Below are 19,718 nucleotides of genomic sequence, written 5' to 3'. Positions count from 1 at the left end.
TTCTTAAACCCTGCTTTCTGAAAAACCGACTCTTTTCTGGGTCGTTTGGAAATCTGCCTCACATTGCCTCTTCGCAGCTCTTTTCTAGCACAGGGCAGCACCCCAGGACATCTTACATGGCCACTCCAAAACACAGCTCCTAAACTTTCCTTAAGTATTATTTGGCCTCTTTCATGTTTTGAGTCCATTCTTCCTAGTCCATGTTACTTTCGTAGACTGTAAAATATTTCATGTTCTCCCTCTTGCTCCTTACAGGTCAAACACAATTGAATATCTTTGCCTTATTTATTTTTTGCATCTTTTGCAAATTGTAAACCTTTTTTATTACCCTTCGAAATTTAGCAGCTAAAAATCTAAATCCTCACTACCTAATGCAAATTTCTACCATTGGCTTAATTACTTTTAGAAAGTTAAACTTCAAGTGCATGCCTTTTACAACAGACTTCTTTGATGCCCTAACCCCTGTAGACACTCAGTCCCCAGCTTTACCCAGAGAGTAGTGGGGGCATGGAATGCACTGCCTGTGGAAGTAGTTGAGTCGGAAACATTAGGGACCTTCAAGCAGCTATTGGATAGGTACATGGATTACGGTTAAATGATATAGTGTAGATTTATTTGTTCTTAAGGGCAGCACGGTAGCATTGTGGATAGCACAATTGCTTCACAGCTCCAGGGTCCCAGGTTCGATTCTGGCTTGGGTCACTGTCTGTGCGGAGTCTGCACGTCCTCCCCGTGTCTGCGTGGGTTTCCTCCGGGTGCTCCGGTTTCCTCCCACAGTCCAAAGATGTGCGGGTTAGGTGAATTGGCCAATGATAAATTGCCCTTAATGTCCAAATTGCCCTTGGTGTTGGGTGAAGGTGTTGAGTTTGGGTAGGGTGCTCTTTCCAAGAGCCGGTGCAGACTCAAAGGGCCGAATGGCCTCCTTCTGCACTGTAAATTCAATGATAATCTATGATTAATCTAGGACAAAGGTTCGGCACAACATCGTGGGCCGAAGGGCCTGTTCTGTGCTGTATTTTCTATGTTCTATGTTCTATGTCCACACAGACATATGTGTGCTTCACAGAATAGCACAATAAACCCCAAAATATTAAAAAATAATAACATTTTTTCTCACTGCTACACCAATCAACTTGGAGAAGGTGGTCTGGAAGTTGAGTTTGTAGAATGGTTTTGGGACAATTTCCTGGAGCAATATGTTGCAAAACCAACTTGGGGGGTAAAGATATTTAGCCAGAATTTAGAAATATATTGTAAGAGCTTTTACAAGTGTATAAAAATGAGGGAATAGCTAAATTAAATGTTGGTACCTTAGATGCAGCGATGGGAGAAATTATCATGGGGAATGAGGAAACAACTGAGGTATTGAACAAGTATTTGGGAAGTATTTTCCAGCCTTCCCACAGTGGGCTGCCCCACGGTGGATGCAGCGGGTCATTTAAACCTTCATTGACTTCGGCGGGACCTGAAAATTCCACAGGTGGGTAAACTGGAAAATCCCCCCTTTAGTATGTGTCCTCACAGTAGAAGGCACAAGTTACATACTAGAAAGAAGTTAACCAGGGGGCTAATAAGAGTGAGGAAATTAAGGTAATTAATGTCAGCAGAGAAACATTTTGGAGAAAATCAAGGGACGAAGATGCAACAATTTTCCAGGACCTGATGCACTACATCCTTGGGTTCTAAAGCAGATAACTGCAGAGATAGTGGATGCATTGGCTATGACTTTCCAACATTCCAAAGATTCTAGAACAGTGCAGCAGTTTGGAAATTAGCAAATGTAACACTTCAAGAAAGGAGGACAAGCGAATACAGGGAACTCCTGACATCAGTCCTCAGGAAAGTGCTGGAATCTATTATTAAGGAAGTTTTAGTAATGCACTTAGAAAAGTGTAGAACCAGTTAACATGCCTTTATGAAAGAGAAATCCTGTTTGACAAACATATTACAGTTTCTTGAGGATGGGGTAAATGAAAGAGAACCAGTAGATGTACTATACTTGGATTTCCAAATAGATAGAGAATTGGTTAATGGACAGAAAGCAGAGGGTGGGATAAATGGGGCATTTTCAAGTTGACAGGCTGTAACTAGTGGAGTGCTGCAAGAATCAGTGATGGAGTCTCAGCTATTTGCAATCTGTATAAATGACTTGGATCATAGATCATAGAATTTACAGTGCAGAAGGAGGCCATTCAGCCCATCGAGTCTGCACCGGCTCTTGGAAAGAGCACCCTACCCAAGGTCAACACTTCCACCCTATCCCCATAACCCAGTAACCCCGCCCAACACTAAGGCCAATTTTGGACATTATGGGCAATTTATCATGGCCAATCCACCTAACCCACACATCTTTGGCCTGTGGGAGGAAACCGGAGCACCCGGAGAAAACCCACGCACGCACGGGGAGGATGTGCAGACTCCGCACTGACAGTGACCCAAGCCGGAATCAAACCTGGGACCCTGGAGCTGTGAAGCAATTGTGTGCGTGGGTTTTCTCCGGGTGCTCCGGTTTCCTCCCACAGTCCAAAGATGTGCGGATTAGGTGGATTGTCCATGCTAAATTGCCCTTAGTGAACAAAATTGCCCTTCGTGTTGGGTGGGGTTATTGGGTTATGGGGATAGGGTGGAGGTGTTGACCTTGGGTAGAGTGCTCTTTCCAAGAGCCGGTGCAGATTCGATGGGCCGAATGGCCTCCTGCACTGTAAATTCTATGAAACTGATTAATCAAATTGAGTTTTTGATGAAGTACCAGAGAAGGTTGATGAAGGAAATGCAGTGGGTGTTGTCCATATGGATTTTAAGAAAGCATTTGACAAAGTTCCATTTAAAAGGCTAGTTAACAAAATCGAGGCTCTTGGAATATGATGATTGGTGTCAAGTTGGATGAAAAATTGACTTAAGGACAGAAAACGGAGAGTCAGTTATTTTTCAAACTGGAGATTGGTAGTCAGTGGAGTTTCCCAAAGATGAGTTCTAGGACTGCTGTTATTTTGTTATATATAAAAAACATGAATATTGGAATGCTGAGTAAAATTTTGTTTGTCAATAGTACTAAACTTGGAGTGGCAAACGTGAAGGGGATACTAATCGACTGAAACAGACATAGATAGGCTAGCAGAATGGTCAGACAAGTGGCAGATGGAATTTAATACAGAAAGGTGAGGTGTTGGGCAGCACGGTGGCGCAGTGGTTAGCACTAGGGCTGCGGCGCTGAGGACCCGGGTTCGAATCACGGCCCTGGGTCACTGTCCGTGTGGAGTTTGCACATTCTCTTTTTTTTTTAAATTTAGAGTACCCAATTAATTTTTTCCAATTAAGGGACAATTTAGCGTGGCCAATTCACCTAGCCTGCACATTTTTTGGGTTGTGGGGGTGAAACCCACGCAAACACGGGGAGAATGTGCAAACTCCACACGGACAGTGACCCAGAGCCGGGATTGAACCTGGGACCTCGACACTGAGGCAGCAGGGCTAACCCACTGCGCACCGTGCTGCCCGAGTTTGCACATTCTCCCCGAGTCTGTGTGGGTTTCACCCCCCACAACCAAAAAGATGTGCAGGTTAGGTGGATTGGCCACGTTATAATTGCCCCTTAATTGGGGAAAAAAAATAATTGGGTACTCTAAATTTGTAAAAAAAAAGAAAAGAAAAGTGAAGTGTGGCATTTTGTCAGAAGGAATAGGGAGAGGCAATATAGACTTCATGGCATAGATCTAAAGAATATGCAGGGATGCATGATCTTTTAAGATGGCAGGACACTTTGAGAGAATAGTTAGCAAAGCTTTTAGAATCTTGGGTTTTGTAAATAGATATACAAGTACTAAAGCAGGGATGTCTTGCTGTATAAAGCTTTGGTCAGACTCTGAGAATATTGCTTCCAATTTTGGTTATGAATATTCTTGAGAGGGTACAGAGGAGATTTACTGGAATGGGGCATTTTAGCTAGAAGCCTAGGTTGGAGAAGCTGGGATTGTTCTCCTTGGAGCAAAGAAGATTGAAAAGAAATTTGGTAGAGCTTTGCAAGATTATACCAGGTTTAGATAAGATAGACAAGAAAAAACAGTCCCCATTAGCTGATGATACAAGAAATAGTGGACACAGATTTAAGGTTTTGGGCAAGAAATATAGGATGAAACGAGTGAAAAAACACTTTTTATACATTAAGTTGACCTTGTTACCCATGAAAGTGGTGGAAGCAATGGCAAGCAGTGATTTCAAAGGAAATTGGATTGGCGCTGAAGGAAATAAACTTGCAGGGTTATGGGGATAGAGCAAGGGAATGGGACTGAGTGGACTGTTCTCTGGAGAGCTGGCATTGCTTCGATGGGCCAAATTATTTCTTTCTGAACTGTAGATGACTCTTTGACTCTTAACATTGAACCATGACAAGACTTCCGGTTGTGGCTATGCAGAGCTAAGTCGCATGTTCGGCAGCTCCCGCTTGGAACGGACTTTTGGGCTCTTTACAGGGCCCCCAACGGAATTTTTTCGACATTTCCCGGTGTGGGAAGAAGACTGCAACATTCCCCCGACAGTGTCCCCCAGGAATGGTATGTCTCTTGGTTACCAGACCCGACAGAAACAGTAAAAGATTTGGCTGGAGCTGCAGGAAAGACAAAAGCCTCTTCCAGCATGCAGGCGGGGGAAGGGCAAGCTTAAAGGCTTCAAGCTGACTTGAGGGCCTTTATTAAAGGTGAATTCTAGAAGCAGAGAGAACAACTGTGAAAAAACATTGAACCATGACTAATATGTTGCGGCATTGAAGGAGCAATAAGATTGTTTGAATGTTTTCCTATTTATCACAATCCATTACATTAAGTACCTAATTAACGCTGTTTAGTAACATGTCAGATTAAATACTGATGACAAGAATTATTGTGATCTTTCTCAGGTAGACCAGCTTACCCAAGATTGGACAGACCGATGGAAAGATACAAAAGCAATCATGGAGGAATACTCTGTGGACATAAACCGAGGGAAAGCAGGGGTGATTGTTGCTTCTCTGTTACCTCATTTAATAGCAATGGATGAGGATATATTAAGTACAGGTGTTGCTCTCTACCATCTTGGGGTAAGATTTCAGACCTGTTTTGAAGTGATTCACTGTTGATTTAATTCCTTAACATTATCTATTCTCTTGGTGATATTCCTGCTCTCTCTCAAAGATTCCTGTAAAAGTTCTCCTGGCTGCTGAGTTACCTGCTTCTATGCTTGTGCTACTGCAGATCAGGCAGGAGAAAGTGCAGGTAGATCCTTTCTATTTTCCGGTACTTACTTGCTCTGTTCTGCCCCTTGGAGGCACCCCGTAATCTTCCTAGCTGTGAGTAATTGTAGAAATGAGGATCACACTGTGTCGCTCTGTAGGGAAACCTTTCAATGCATTTCCACGGAGATCTTGATAGGTGATGAGCGAAAGCTCACAGTGAGGCATACCATCAGGATCGAGAAGGATAAAAGATTAATTATGGTACAGTAGGAGCTGATGCTGGAGAGAGCCACAGCAGTGGAGAGCCCCCATCAGAGGGCACTCCAAGCTTTGCTCAGCTGGACATAGATACTGAGTCTCAAGAGTCATACCTAAATGAGTACTTGTAGATCAGCAATGGTGAATGTGTGAGCTCCTGCTAGCATTTCCAGATGCACAAAGAATTGACAAGTCCACTTCTGGTATGAGTGCACCATTTCCATTTAAAGATTGTCTGACTTCATGGAGAGATAGGTAGGCCACCAAATGCATACTGGCCACTGGTCAACACACACTCAGTTTACAGATGATCAAGCAAAGCATCACTTTGATGGCTGAACACCACATTGTTATGCAGCCAAGTTCTCCTCTGGCCTTGGTTTGAAGGGATGTGCAGGTGAGTCCTGAGAGAGAAGGTAGGAAAAGGGCTGATGGCAGTGGGAGCTCTATTCAATGGCATCCGTACTTCCTCACTCTTGCTTCTCCTCATGGGTATAGTACCCCCTCAGACAGAGCCATGCACTGTGTTATACACAACCAAATCTGATCTGCACAAGTGCAGGTGGAGCAGTCTTTGGTAGGGCTGAAGTGCAGAGGATGTCTGCCACTGGCATCTCATATTTCAAAGCAGGGGATGGAACAGCCTGCCTCTATCTTAGCTCAAACCGCAGGGATTGGGCCATATAGAACTAATAGAACACGTACTAGGAAAAGGCCTTAGTTGTACAAAGGGAATCACATGTGTGCCTATTACATAGTTAGTATTACATTGATGCTCTTTATGTGAATTTATGTGAAGTATTCATTGTCATAGGCTTTACTTTGACCCTAGTCAGTTTCATTCCGGTGAATAGCCTTGATGAGGACAGGCTGTGAATGTGATAGTTAGCTAGCTGGGACTGTAGGAAGGAGGTTTGCTGGGGGATGGTTGCACAGGAGTGTTGATATTTTGTAACTGCTTTTCTTATGTGAAGCCTGTCAGGATGAGGCCGTCATAGACTTCTCTGGCAGACAGGTTTGTGGTTACAAACGCCAATGGCAATCATTATGCTTTTTCTCCCTCCTCTGAGGATGCTTGGTGCTTTCCACCTTCCTCTTACTCCTTCTCCACTCCTCTCTGCTGCACCATGTTTTGAAGGGCACAGTAGACCACAACAATTGTGGAGACCTTTAGTGAAGCACATTGAAGTCATGTCCAGATCAGCCAAGGCAGCAAAACCTCATTTTGAGCAAGCCAGTGGCAGTGGTGATGACACAGCTCCTGCTGTATTTCTCCTGTGCCTCTCTGGCAGGATTTCTCACTGGGGCCTTGAGTGGCTATCCATTGTCACCCAGGAGCCAAACGTTGAGGCTGTTTAGTGGAGCGAAAACCTAAGAGCTTGAGACTACCAAAGGATGAAAGTGTTATGGCAGCTCTCTGGATACCTGACACAGATTTAAATGATTGTGGTGGTCAGAGATCAGACCACATTAAGGGAGCAGAAGCCCTTCTGATTAACAAAGATGCTTGACAAATCTGAGGATGCCTCAATTGCTATATGACTCCCATAGGATTCCGAAGGATAAATGGCACAGAAACAGGCCATTTTGCCCCACCAGTCCAAATTGGCATTTATTACAGAATTGTTACGGCGCAGAAGGAGACCATCATGTCTGCACAGCTCACCAAACAAGCAGCGTGACTTAGTGCCAATCCACTGCCTATTCCCCATACCCCTACACATTGTTTCTATTCAAACAATCATCTAATTCACTCTTGACTGCCTCAATTGAATCTGCCGGCACCACTCTTCCAGGCAGTGCATTCCAGACCCAAACCATTTATTGTGTGAAAAAGCTTTTTCTCACGTAACACTTGGTTCTGTTGCAAATCTCTGCCCTCTCCTTCTTGCTTCTTTTACTTGCAGGGACAGCTTCTCCCTGTACTGCCCAGCCCCCTCATGATTTTTTATAATAATAATCTTTATTGTCACAAGTAGGCTTACATTAACACTGCAATGAGGTTACTGTGAAAAACCTTTAGTTGCCACACTCCGGCGCCTGTTTGGATGCACAGAGGGAGAATTCAGAACGCCTCACCTAACAGCATGTCTTTCGGGTCCAGTGGGAGGAAACCGGAGCACCTGGAGGAAACCCACACAGACACAGGGAGAATGTGCAAACTCCACGCAGACAGCCAAGCAGGGAATCGAACCCGGGTCCCTGGCACTGTGAAGCAACAGTGCTAACCACTGTGCTACAGTGCCACCCAATGTGCTACCATGACGCCCATACCAACAAATCTTCCAACAAAAGTAAACAAAACAAGAACTCGAAGCTCATTAAAATTTTCTATAATGAGCTGCAGTCAACCCTTCAAAACTGCTCCATTTAGGTAACTATTAGGTTAGCAGGGAGGCTCCTGACTGGAGTTAAGAAAAATGGTTACAAACAACAAAATACTAAAACCCCATAAACCTTGAACTCTGAAAGTGAGCTATATATTTTCATAAAAAACAGAACCCCACATAGAACTAAACCCCAAATCTAAACCAGACCTGTAAAAATTCAACCCCACCAAGAACAAGAAAATACAAGAACAAACACGAAACCTCAACAATTCAAAGCCTAAAAACTCAATTACGCCATGCCCAACTTATGTTTTTTAACACAGGAGCCTGCCTCACCTGGTGTGTCAAATAAATAGTTCTTTCCATCGAAAGTTACTCTAATCCTAGCCGGGTAGATCACACCGAACTGGACTCCACTTTTATACAGGACGGCCTTGGCTCTATTGAAGGCAGCCCTGTTCTTCGCCAGCTCTGCTCCCACGTCTTGGTAAAACCTGATGGCATGGCCTTCCCATTTAAAGACTCGATGTTCCTTCTCCCATCTCAGCACCTGCTCTTTCTCCTTGTAGCTATGGAATTTCACTATTACCACATGCGGTGGATCCTGAGGATGGCACCTCAGCCGGAGTGTACGGTGGACACGATCCAATTCAGGAGGGGATTTGAATCTACCCTCACCCACTATTGTTCCAAACATATCTGCAAAGTTCTCCGTGGGCATTGGATCTTTCATCCCCTCTGGCAGCCCCACAATTCGAATATTCTACCTCTTGGACCGATTCTCTGCATTGTTCACCTTGGCCTTCAACAACTTATTCGCATCGGCCATCGAAGACAGCTGCGATTCCAGTGAGACAATCCGGTCACTGTGGCTCGTGAGGGCCACTTTTGTATCTTTTATCGTGGCTCCATGGGGTTTCACGGTTTCATTAGTTTTCTCTGCAGCTGCACGGATGGGGGCCAAGGACATCTTCCATTGATTTCCCGAGGTCCTCCGACACAATCCTTCAAATTCCTTCACCAAGGTATCAGACAGCACCTCAGCCGTTAGTGGAGTGGCCGGAGCCCCAGAGCCTGACTCTGCCATTTTACCTGTCGGTGAACTGTGAGAGGCCTCAGACTCCATCGATGACCTTCTGAATTCCAATGCCTTTCCCCTGACTTTTCTGGGCATTTCAGTCATGCAGGCTCCTTATTCCATTAACTGTGTGGATTTTCAAAAGAAAATATCCCTAATTCTAAAAAAAAAGCGGCAAAAAGTACATTACTCTAGCGGGAGCCACCTCGTGCATGTCTTCCCCCTACATTATGCCACCGGAGATCCCAGTAACATCTCAATTTAATGGGAGATTGGGTAAAACTGCCTACAGAATTTTTACTTCAGTATCTGTGACCCTACTGGCTGATTATCACTCTTTTAATAAAGGTGAAAGGAGTCAGACGCGTAAAACAAAGAAGACGTTTATTTATAAATCGTACGACTTACAATGGGTTCTCTCTCTCTCTCTGCCGGTTGGTTCCTTTCTGGCCGACCTTGTATACAACGTGGTATCAGCCCCAAAGTTAGCGGGGGAGCTCATATTCCTCAAGCCACATGGGGAAACAATCAAGCCAGCAGGGGTTCTGTGCAGGTTATTACAGCTCTCATTTTAGCTTCAGCTGTTTTGAAAAAGATGAATATAGAAATTGTCCTTTTTGCAATATGTACCATTGTTTAGAGAGATAATGAGTTAAAGTAGGAGATGGTGCAGTGGGTTTTGGTTTCAGTACCCTCTTGTTTGGTATGTTTGAAATTCAGATAGAATGAAGATCAAAGGAGCTATGGCCATTGTCATATTGTTAAAATATAGAAAGGGAGAAAGATCAGAGGTTATAGCTGATAAATCATTACTTTTAAAGAGAAGACAGTGTTACCCACCACTTTTTCCCCTCTTTGAATTACCTTTCTTTTTCTCTTCTTTTTGATTTCTTTATCTATTGGACCTACTCAGCTGTAAGTACAGAAACTATTACTAATCATTTGTTCTTCTATGTGTTGTGCCTACTAAAGTTAAATTGATTGCTGTGATAAGTGTGCATGGTTTGTTCTCTGACTTTAGGAGTTAATTTTCTCTGTAAAAGCAATGCAAGTTAATGGTACACTGCAATGATATTAATATTTGAACGGGTCCGTGTGTTTTGCACACCTATATGCCCTAGCCTGCTGACTTCCAGCATCACAAACAATTTTCCAACTGCCCACACGGTGGCACAGTGGGTAGCACTACATCCTCACGGCGCCGAGGTCCCAGGTTCGATCCCGGCCCTGGGTCACTGTCCATGAGGACTCATCAGACTGTTTGCACATTCTCTCCGTGTTTGCGTGGTCTTCACCCTCACAACCCAAAAGATGTGCAGGCTAGGTGGATTGGCCGCGCTAAATTGCTCCTTAATTGGAAAAATGAATTGGGTACTCTAAATTTAAAATGAGAATTTTACAACTGCCCTACCCGTGCCTGACTGTAGCAGCGTAGTTGCAAGGTGTACGACATCTGGAAACAGCATGGATGATCTCTAGAGTATATATTTCCATAACCTAATTCCAAATCATCAGATTGTTTGCTTTTATTTAGTTTTACTACTTTGATATTCGTGTACTTTATAGAATTATAGCTCAGCGGGCCGTGGCTGACTTTTGAAAGAACTATCTAATTAGTCCTTTTTCACCTGTGCATTCCGTGTACCCTCCAATAATTTTTTCCTTTTCACGGAAACATCAAAATCCTTTCTTGAAAATCACCATTGAATCTGTTTCCACCGCCCTTTCAGAAGGTGCATTCTCGATTGTAGCTTTTGACGTCCTGAATGTGACTATACCAGTGAGAACATAAACCAGCTGTGGGGCGCAATTCTCCCATCGGGTGACTAAGTCCCGATGCCGGAGTGAAAACCGGAGTGTTTCACTCTGGCGTCGGAGACCGCTCCCAGCCCCCTGTTCTCCTACCTAGTAGCAGCGTCGCGTCATTTACGCGGGCCAGGCCTTGGCGCCGCATAAATGACGTCAAACGCACATGCGCGGTTGCCGTCCGCCCCGCAAGAAGATGTCGGATGGATTTTGTGGGGCGGCGGAGGAAAGGAGGTCCTCCTTCAGAGAGGCCGGTCCGCCGATCGGTGGGCACCGAATGCGGGCCCCCCCCCCCCTGCGACCAGGTGTGGCCGGCGCCGGCGGGAAGGTGTCGGCCCGTCCGGGCCGGAGAATCGCCGCTCGCCCGTTATAAACGGCGAGCGGCGATTCTCCCAGCGGCCAGCCGTGATTCTCGCCGCGCCAGTTTGGGGGAGTGGGAGAATCGGGTGCCGGGGTGGCGTGGCGGGACTCGGGGGCGCCCCAGCGATTCTCCCACCCGGCGTGGGGGGGGGGGGGGGGATTCCGCCCATGGTTCCTTGCTATTTAATGAACTATCTCCACACTCTCGCAAAAATATTTCAAAAGATACCCTTATAACAAGCAGAGCTGTGACCCATAATTTGGTTTGTTATGTTATTTTTCCTATCTGTTGTGACGTAGCTTAGTAGTGAGAAACTCTGAATGCATCCACTGCTGTGGAGTGTCTTTTGAATTTAATTTTAAACTTTCAGAATGCTCTTTATGAAGCTCTCGTGAAAAGGCAACTTTAAATTATTTTCATATTAAATGTATTGGGTCTTTAATATATTTCAATTAAATAGAACCTGACTTGAAGTGCTAGTTTAATGTAAACATGAAGATTTACACTCCAACTTTCTCTCAAGAATATTGTTTATACGTATGTACAGTGAAACGCATCTGATCTTGAAAAAGAGATTTGGTTCTTCTCCCTTTGGTGCAATTCTGAGATTATTTTGTGCTTGATGAGGATATTCCGTTGATTTCAATGTCTTCATGGTTTTAGGAGGGAACAACGAAGATTGGGGGACTTGACGCTGAGGCAGAACAAGACATTGGTAAGTGCACAAAAATGAGTTTATCTCAGAGTTATAATGATTTTTTTTTTTCATTTGTGCTATGTGTACTTGCACCACCACCATACGGATTCAACATTTCCTGGTCTGTGTTCATGTTAGGGTTCAGAGCATAGTTGAAATCAACTATAAAGTTAAAGCAAACTCAACTTTCCCCCTTATTATCCATTAGCAGGCTCATTCAAACAACTAGACATTACTTCCCAGTTTTGGAGGTCATGTTATTTCCTCGCTCACTGAAATCTATTCTTCACTCATCTTTACAACAGTATTACCTGCAATGAGAACATTATTACAGTGAATCCGTTTCATATCACAATATCTAACCGTAAACCCTTCCATAGAATCACAGTATCCCTACAGTGCAGAAGGAGGCCATTCGACCCAACGAGTCAGCACAAGCCCTAGCTCCGATATAATATCCCACCTAGGCCGAATCCCCGCCTCTATCCCCATAACCCCACCTAACCTTTGTGCAATATTAGCATGGCTAATTCGCCAATCTGCACATCTTTAGGCTGTGGGAGGAAATTGGAGCACGCAGAGGAAACGCACACAGAACAGGGAGAAACTCCACACGGTTATCCGATGTCAGAATTGAACCCAGGTATTTGAAGCTGTGAGGCAGTAGTGCTAACCACTGTGCAAACTATGGTTCGGCCAGCACGGTAGCACAAATGGATAGCACTGTGGCTTCACAGCGCCAGGGTCCCAGGTTCGATTCCCTGCTGGGTCACTATCTGTGCGAAGTCTGCACGTTCTCCCCGTGTCTGCGTAGATTTCCTCCGGACGCTCCGGTTTCCTCCCACAGTCCAAAGACATGCAGGTTAAGTGGATTGGCCATGCCAAATTGCCCTTAGTGTCCAAAAATGTTAGATGCGGTTATTGGGTTACGGGGATTGGGTGGAAATGTAGGCTTAAGTGGGTCGGTGCAGACTCGATGGGACGAATGGCCTCCTTCTGCACTGTATATTCTATGTTCTATGCCGCCCGTTGTTTTCACTTAACTACTCTTTGTTTGCATTTCTTGCTCTTCACCTCAACTTCACCCCACATTTGACACCCAAACCCCTAACTTGATCTCAGTTGCTGGAACAGCCTTGCCCTGTAGCACACATTATTGGCAGAATCAAGTTTGCCTTGTTTGTGAACTCGGGTTTTTCTGTTTCATGGAACATGATTTTTGTTGGGGGTCTGGGTGGGTGGGGAGGGCCTTTAGTCAAATCAAAATTGAAGCAGTATTTATGAAAATGCATGGATAAAATGTATATGTTTTAGTGGCTCGACTTCATCCCTATTGACCATAATGTGGCTCCTGTAATGTTTGATCTCTTGCAAACCTTTAAGCCAGTAAGTTTCTTCCATCAACTTTAACCAACTAAAGTTGCAATTATTCAAGTCCAGTGGTTTCCTATGGACAAATGTTTCAATTCTCAAGAGCCCACTGCCACTCATCAGAATCAATGGGTTATATACTGTACATCCAGTGATAGATAATCTGCAGCTTGGCATGTACACTGGGCCATAAGCACTCATTCCTTCCTAATGGAATTGCTGAATTTCAGTTAACCCAAGAAATGATAAACTTTTAAATGCCTCATATTAAATCAGTACAAACGAATTAATGCTGAGCGTTGACACCTTGAACGACAGGACACAAAGTTTAGCAATCCAGGCAATTGTTTACATTCACTGGGAACAATATCAGGCAGCAGAAGCTGAGGTTAGAAAACTGTGTCTTACATTAATCTCTGCCAGGATTAGGTGGCACACATGAGGTTATTACACAAAATTAGAACTTGTGTGATTGAGGATAATATGTTAGCATGGAGTCACTAACACAAAACAGAGAGTAGGAGGAAACAGACCGTTTTTGGGTTGGCAAAAGGATCAGTGCTTGGGCCTCCACTATTTACAATTTATATTTATGGCTTACATGAAGGGTTCAAATATAATACATCTGAATTTGCTGTAGAAGTGAGGTGGGACACTAAGTGGTGAGGAGAATGCAAAGAGGCTGCAAAGGATTGGTACAGGCTAAGTGAATAAGCAAGAGCATTGCCGATGGAATACCACGTGGGAATGTTTTAAGCTATTCTCTTTAAAAGAAAAAAAAGTCTACAAAATACCTTTCAAATTGTGAGGGACTGAGAAATGTTGATGTTTATAGGGACGTCATTATACACAAATCACAAAGTTTAACATGAAAGTACATCAGATAATTAGTAAAACAAATGGTATGTTAGCCTTTGGGTAGTTCAACAAGAGGGGCCATAATTATAAGATAGTCACTAGTCAGGATAAACGTCCTCGTCCAGAGAGTGATCAAAATTTGGAATTTGGGGTGGCGCAGTGCTTAGCACTGCTGCCTCATGGCACCAAGGACACTGGTTTGATCCCAGTCCCAGGCCACTGTCCGTATGGAGTTTGCACATTCTCCCGATGTCTGCGTGGATCTCACCCCCACAATCGAAAGATGTGCAAGGTAGGAAGATTGGCCACGTTAATTGCCCCTTAATTGGCAAGGTTTTAAAAAAAATATGGAACACTACAAGGAGTTATTGAGCTGAATAGCAGAAATGCATCTAAGGGCAAGGTAGATAAATACATGAGGGAGAGAGAAGTAGAAGGATCTGATGGAATTAGATGGGGAGGGGGTGAAGGCAGGGTGTAGGAAGAATAAAAACTGATGTGGATCATTTGGGTCAAATGGCTTGTGCTGTGCATCTTTGTTGTTCCAGATAATTTGGAAAACAAATTAACATAAAAACAAGTTTTGGTAAGACTTTACTGCCATGATCTAGAGTCTCTTTAAAATATAAGACAACTATTTGAGATTGTTAACACAAGTACTTTGTCCTGTATCAGTAAGGGCAAGGGAGCAGCAAAAACGAATGGGCAGGTCACTTTGTTGAGCCAGTGGATAAAAGTCACTGAAAGTCACCATTTGTATGCCGTTACTTGGATTAAAGGCAATTAAAGTGAAGTTTAAGAACCCTTTTAAAATAGTGACCTAATTTTTAAAAAAGTTTCAACAGTTGGGGAAGAAACCCACTATAACAATTGTTATTATAGTTCTGCAGGGTCCTTGGGTGGAGACAGAGCACTGTGTCATTCATAATGACAATGGTGTAGTGACGCTTGAACCAATTGGAGGGTCACAGTGCACTGTTAATGAACTGGACATCACCCATTCATGTCGTTTGTCCCAAGGTAATTACTTATTTTTATCACTAATACATCCAGTTATTGCCATCTGTGCATAATTTCTATTAATAATAGAACAAACAAAGAACAAAGAAAATTACAGCACAGAAACAGGTCCTTCGGCCCTCCCAGCCTGCGCTAATCCAGATCCTTTATCTAAACCTGTCGCCAATTTTCCAAGGATCTACTTCCCTCTGTTCCCCGCCCGTTCATATATATGTCTAGATGCATCTTGAATTATGCTATCGTGCCCGCCTCTACCACCTCCGCTGGCAAAGCGTTCCAGGCACCCACCACCCTCTGCGTAAAAAACTTTCCACGCACATCTCCCTTAAACTTTCCCCCTCTCACCTTGAAATCGTGACCCCTTGTAATTGACACCCTCACTCTTGGAAAAAGCTTGTTGCTATCCACCCTGTCCATACCTCTCATAATTTTGTAGACCTCAATCAGGTCCCCCCTCACCCTCCGTCTTTCCAATGATATCAATCGTAATCTACTCAACCTTTCTTCATAGCTAGCACCCTCCATACCAGGCAACATCCTGGTGAACCTCCTCTGCACCCTCTCTAAAGCATCCACATCCTTCTGGTAATGTGGCGACCAGAACTGCACACAGTATTCCAAATGTGGCCTAACCAAAGTCCTATACAACTGTAACATGACCTGCCGACTCTTGTACTCAATACCCCGTCCGATGAAGGCAAACATGCTGTATGCCTTCTTGACCACTCTATCGACCTGCGTTGCCACCTTCAGGGTACAATGGACCTGAACTCCCAGATCTCTCTGTACATCAATTTTCCCCAGGACTCTTCCATTGACCGTATAGTCCGCTCTTGAATTAGATCTTCCAAAATGCATCACCTCGCATTTGCCTGGATTGAACTCCATCTGCCATTTCTCTGCCCAACTCTTCAATCTATTTATATTTTGCTGTATTCTCTGACAGTCCTCCTCGCTATCTGCAACTCCACCAATCTTAGTATCATCTCCAAACTTGCTAATCAGACCATCTGTACCTTCGTCCAGATCATTTATGTATATCACAAACAACAGTTGTCCAAGCACGGATCCCTGTGGAACACCACTAGTCACTTTTCTCCATTTTGAGACACTCCCTTCCACCACTACTCTCTGTCTCCTGTTGCCCAGCCAGTTCTTTATCCATCTAGCTAGTACACCCTGAACCCCATACGACTTCACTTTTTCCAACAACCTGCCATGGGAAACTTTATCAAACGCCTTACTGAAGTCCATGTATATGACATCTACAGCCCTTCCCTCATCAATTAACTTTGTCACTTCCTCAAAGAATTCTATTAGGTTTGTAAGACATGACCTTCACTGCACAAAACCATGCTGTCTATTTTCTTCCAAATGTGAATAGATCATATCCCTCAGTATCTTCTCCAACAGTTTGCCTACCACTGACGTCAAGCTCACAGGTCTATAATTCCCTGGATTATCCCTGCTACCCTTCCTAAACAAAGGGACAACATTAGCAATTCTCTAGTCCTCCGGGACCTCACCTGTGCTCAAGGATGCTGCAAAGATATCTGTTAAGGCCCCAGCTATTGCGTCCCTCGCTTCCCTCAGTAACCTGGAATAGATCCCATCTGGACCTGGGGACTTGTCCACCTTAATGCCTTTTAGAATACCCAAAACTTCCCCCTTCCTTCTGCCGACTTGACCTAGAGTATTTAAACATCCATCCCTAGCCTCAACATCCGTCATGTCCCTCTCCTTGGTGAATACCGATGCAAAGTACTCATTAAGAATCTCACCCATTTCCTCTGACTCCATGCATAAATTTCCTCTTTTGTCTTTGAGTGGGCCAATCCTTTCTCTAGTTACCCTCTTGCTCCTTATATATGAATAAAAGGCTTTGGGATTTTCCTTAACCCTGTTAGCCAAAGATATTTCATGAATACTTTTAGCCCTCTTTATTGCGCGTTTGAGATTTGTCCTACTTTCCTGATATTCCTCCAAAGCTTCATCAGTTTTAAGTCGCCTAGATCTTATGTATGCCTCCTTTTTCATCTTAGCTAGTCTCACAATTCCACCCGTCATCCATGGTTCCCTAATCTTGCCATTTCTATCCCTCATTTTCACAGGGACATGTCTGTCCTGCACTCTAATCAACCTTTCCTTAAAAGACTCCCACATTTCAAATGTGGATTTACCCTTAAACAGCTGCTCCCAATCCACATTCCCTAGCTCCTGCTGAATTTTGTTATACTTGGCCTTTCCCCAATTTAGCACTCTTCCTTTAAGGCCACTCTCTTCTTTGTCCATGAGTATTCTAAAACTTACGGAATTATAATCGCTATTCCCAAAGTAATCACCGACTGAAACTTCAACCACCTGGCCGGGATCATTCCACAATACCAGGTCCAGTATGGCCCCTTCCCGAGTTGGACTATTTACATACTGCTCTTTAAAAACTCTCCTGGATGCTCCTTACAAATTCTGCTCCATCTACACCTCCAACACTACATGAGTCCCATTCAATGTTGGGGAAGTTAAAATCTCCCATCACGACCACCCTATTGCTCCTACATTTTTCTATAATCTGTCTACATATTTGTACCTCTACTTCACGCTCGCTTTTGGGAGGCCTGTAGTAAAATCCCAACAATGTTACTGCACCCTTCCTATTTCTTAGCTCTACCCATATTGCCTCAGTGCTCAAATCCTCCATCGTGCCCTCCTTAATCACAGCTGTGATATCTAATGAATGATTTCAAACCAACCAATCTGAAATATTTCTCTTTTGGCTCCTATCATTGTACTTAAGTTATTTGCAGATAGAATCATAGAATTTTATTTTGATTTGACTTATTGTCACATGTACCGAAGTGCAGTAAAAGTAGTTTTGTGCGGCCGAGGAAACGTACACAGTACGTACATAGTAGGCAAAAAGAATAATCAACAGAGAACATTGACAATGGTACATCGACAAACAGTGATTGGTTACAGTGCATTACCAGGGGCTAAACAAAGTAAATACATGAGCAAGAACAGCATAGGGCATCATGAATAGTGTTCTTACAGGGAATAGATCAGTCCGAGAGGGAGTCATTGAGGAGTCTTGTAGCTGTGGGGAAGAAGGTGTTTGTATGTCTGGATGTGCGGGTCTTCAGACTTCTGCACCTTCTGCCGGATGGAAGGTCTGGAAGAAGGCAATACCTGGGTGGGAGAGGTCTCTGATAATGCTGTCTGCCTTCCTGAGGCAGCGGGAGGTGTATACAGAATCAATGTTGGGGTGGCAAGCTTATGTGATGCACTGGGCTGTGTTCACCACACCATTACAGTTACAACACAGAAGGACAACATTCGGCCCATCATGTCTGTACTGACTCCAGAAAGAGCTACCTAGCTAGTCCCATTCCCCAGCCCTATCTCCATAGCCCTCTAAATTAATCACTTTCACCATTGTGGTTGTTGAAGGCCATCATCTTAATCGCAGACATTATCACATCATCGCAGCACGTGTTCCTTAAGATAGTGTCCTAGGCACAACCATATTTAGCTACTTCATCAATGACCTTCCCTCCATCATAAGGTCAAAAGTGGCGATGTTCGCTGACAATGTCAGCGAACAATGTCCAGCACCATTCCCAAATCCTCATTCTGAATCAGTCTGTGTCTATATGCAGCAAAATCTGGACAATATTCAGGTTTTGGCAGATAAGTGACAACTAACATTTGCGCCACACTTGTGCCAGGCAATGACAATCTACACCAAGAGACAATTTAACCACCTCGCCTTGACATTCAGTGGCATTACCGTCGCTGAATCCTCCACACTTGGCATCCTGGCGATTACCATTTACTAGAAGCTGAAAGGGCTAGCCATATAAATACCATGGTTACAAGAACAGGTCAGAGATTGCGAATCTTGCAGCGAGTAACTTGCCTCCCGATTACTCAAAGCCTGTCCACCACCACAAGGCAAAAGTCAGGAGTGTGATGGAATTATCTTCACTTGCTTGGATGAGTGCAGCTCCAACAACACTCAAGACAACATCCAGGACAAAGCAGCCTGCTTGATTGGGCCCCCATCCACCACACTCACTCCATTACCAACACACAGTGGCAGCAAGCAGTGTGTACCATATGCAAGATGCACTGTAGCAACTCACAAAGGTTCCTTCAACAGCATCTTCTAAACCCGTGACCTCTTCCACCTAGAAGGAGAAGGGCATGTGATCCATGGAAACACCATCTGCAAGTCCCCTCCAAGCCAGACACCATGCCGACTTGGAAATATATTCCGTTCCTTTACTGCTGCTGGATCAAATTCTCTCCCTAACAGCACTGTGGGTGTGAGTTACACCATATGGACTTCAGCAGTTCAAGAAGGTTCATCGCCATGTTCTCCAGGACAATTAGTGATGGGCAATAAATGCTGGCCTCGCCAGCGACGCCCTAATCCCATCAACCAATTTTTAAAATCTATCATAATCAAAACTTTGATTACCAGTTTTCCTATGAACATCATCATGAGATTCAAGCTTGGGAATATCACTACAGTGTTCTTGTAGTATAAATACCAAGTCATTACATTTCCACTAACTCACAATGAACTAGATCATGTGGGTGCCACGTATGTAATAAGTCTTGCATTTCATGCATTCCCATCACACTTCAAAGTACCACACCTCATTATAGTTGCAGCTACAGGGGGGTTGGATAGGGTGGACAGTGCGAGCCTTCTCCCGCGGATGGATATG

The 19,718-nt window shown here is 44.1% G+C and overlaps 1 protein-coding gene across 1 annotated transcript in view; it reads left to right on the top strand.

The window, feature by feature from the left end:
• Nucleotides 1-19,718, top strand: part of stard9 (StAR-related lipid transfer (START) domain containing 9) — a 388,283-nt gene that overhangs the window by 254,331 nt on the left and 114,234 nt on the right. The window contains exons 16-18 of the mRNA XM_072487657.1: nucleotides 4,892-5,071; nucleotides 11,703-11,754; nucleotides 14,848-14,985. Coding sequence (XP_072343758.1) covers nucleotides 4,892-5,071; nucleotides 11,703-11,754; nucleotides 14,848-14,985 — 370 coding nt within the window. The remainder of the gene's footprint in view (nucleotides 1-4,891; nucleotides 5,072-11,702; nucleotides 11,755-14,847; nucleotides 14,986-19,718) is intronic.

The sequence above is a fragment of the Scyliorhinus torazame genome, chromosome 2 (assembly GCF_047496885.1).
Source record: "Scyliorhinus torazame isolate Kashiwa2021f chromosome 2, sScyTor2.1, whole genome shotgun sequence".
NCBI lineage: Eukaryota > Metazoa > Chordata > Chondrichthyes > Carcharhiniformes > Scyliorhinidae > Scyliorhinus > Scyliorhinus torazame.
The sequence above is the reverse complement of the archived record's forward strand: the minus strand, read 5'-3'. Positions and strand labels throughout refer to the sequence as shown.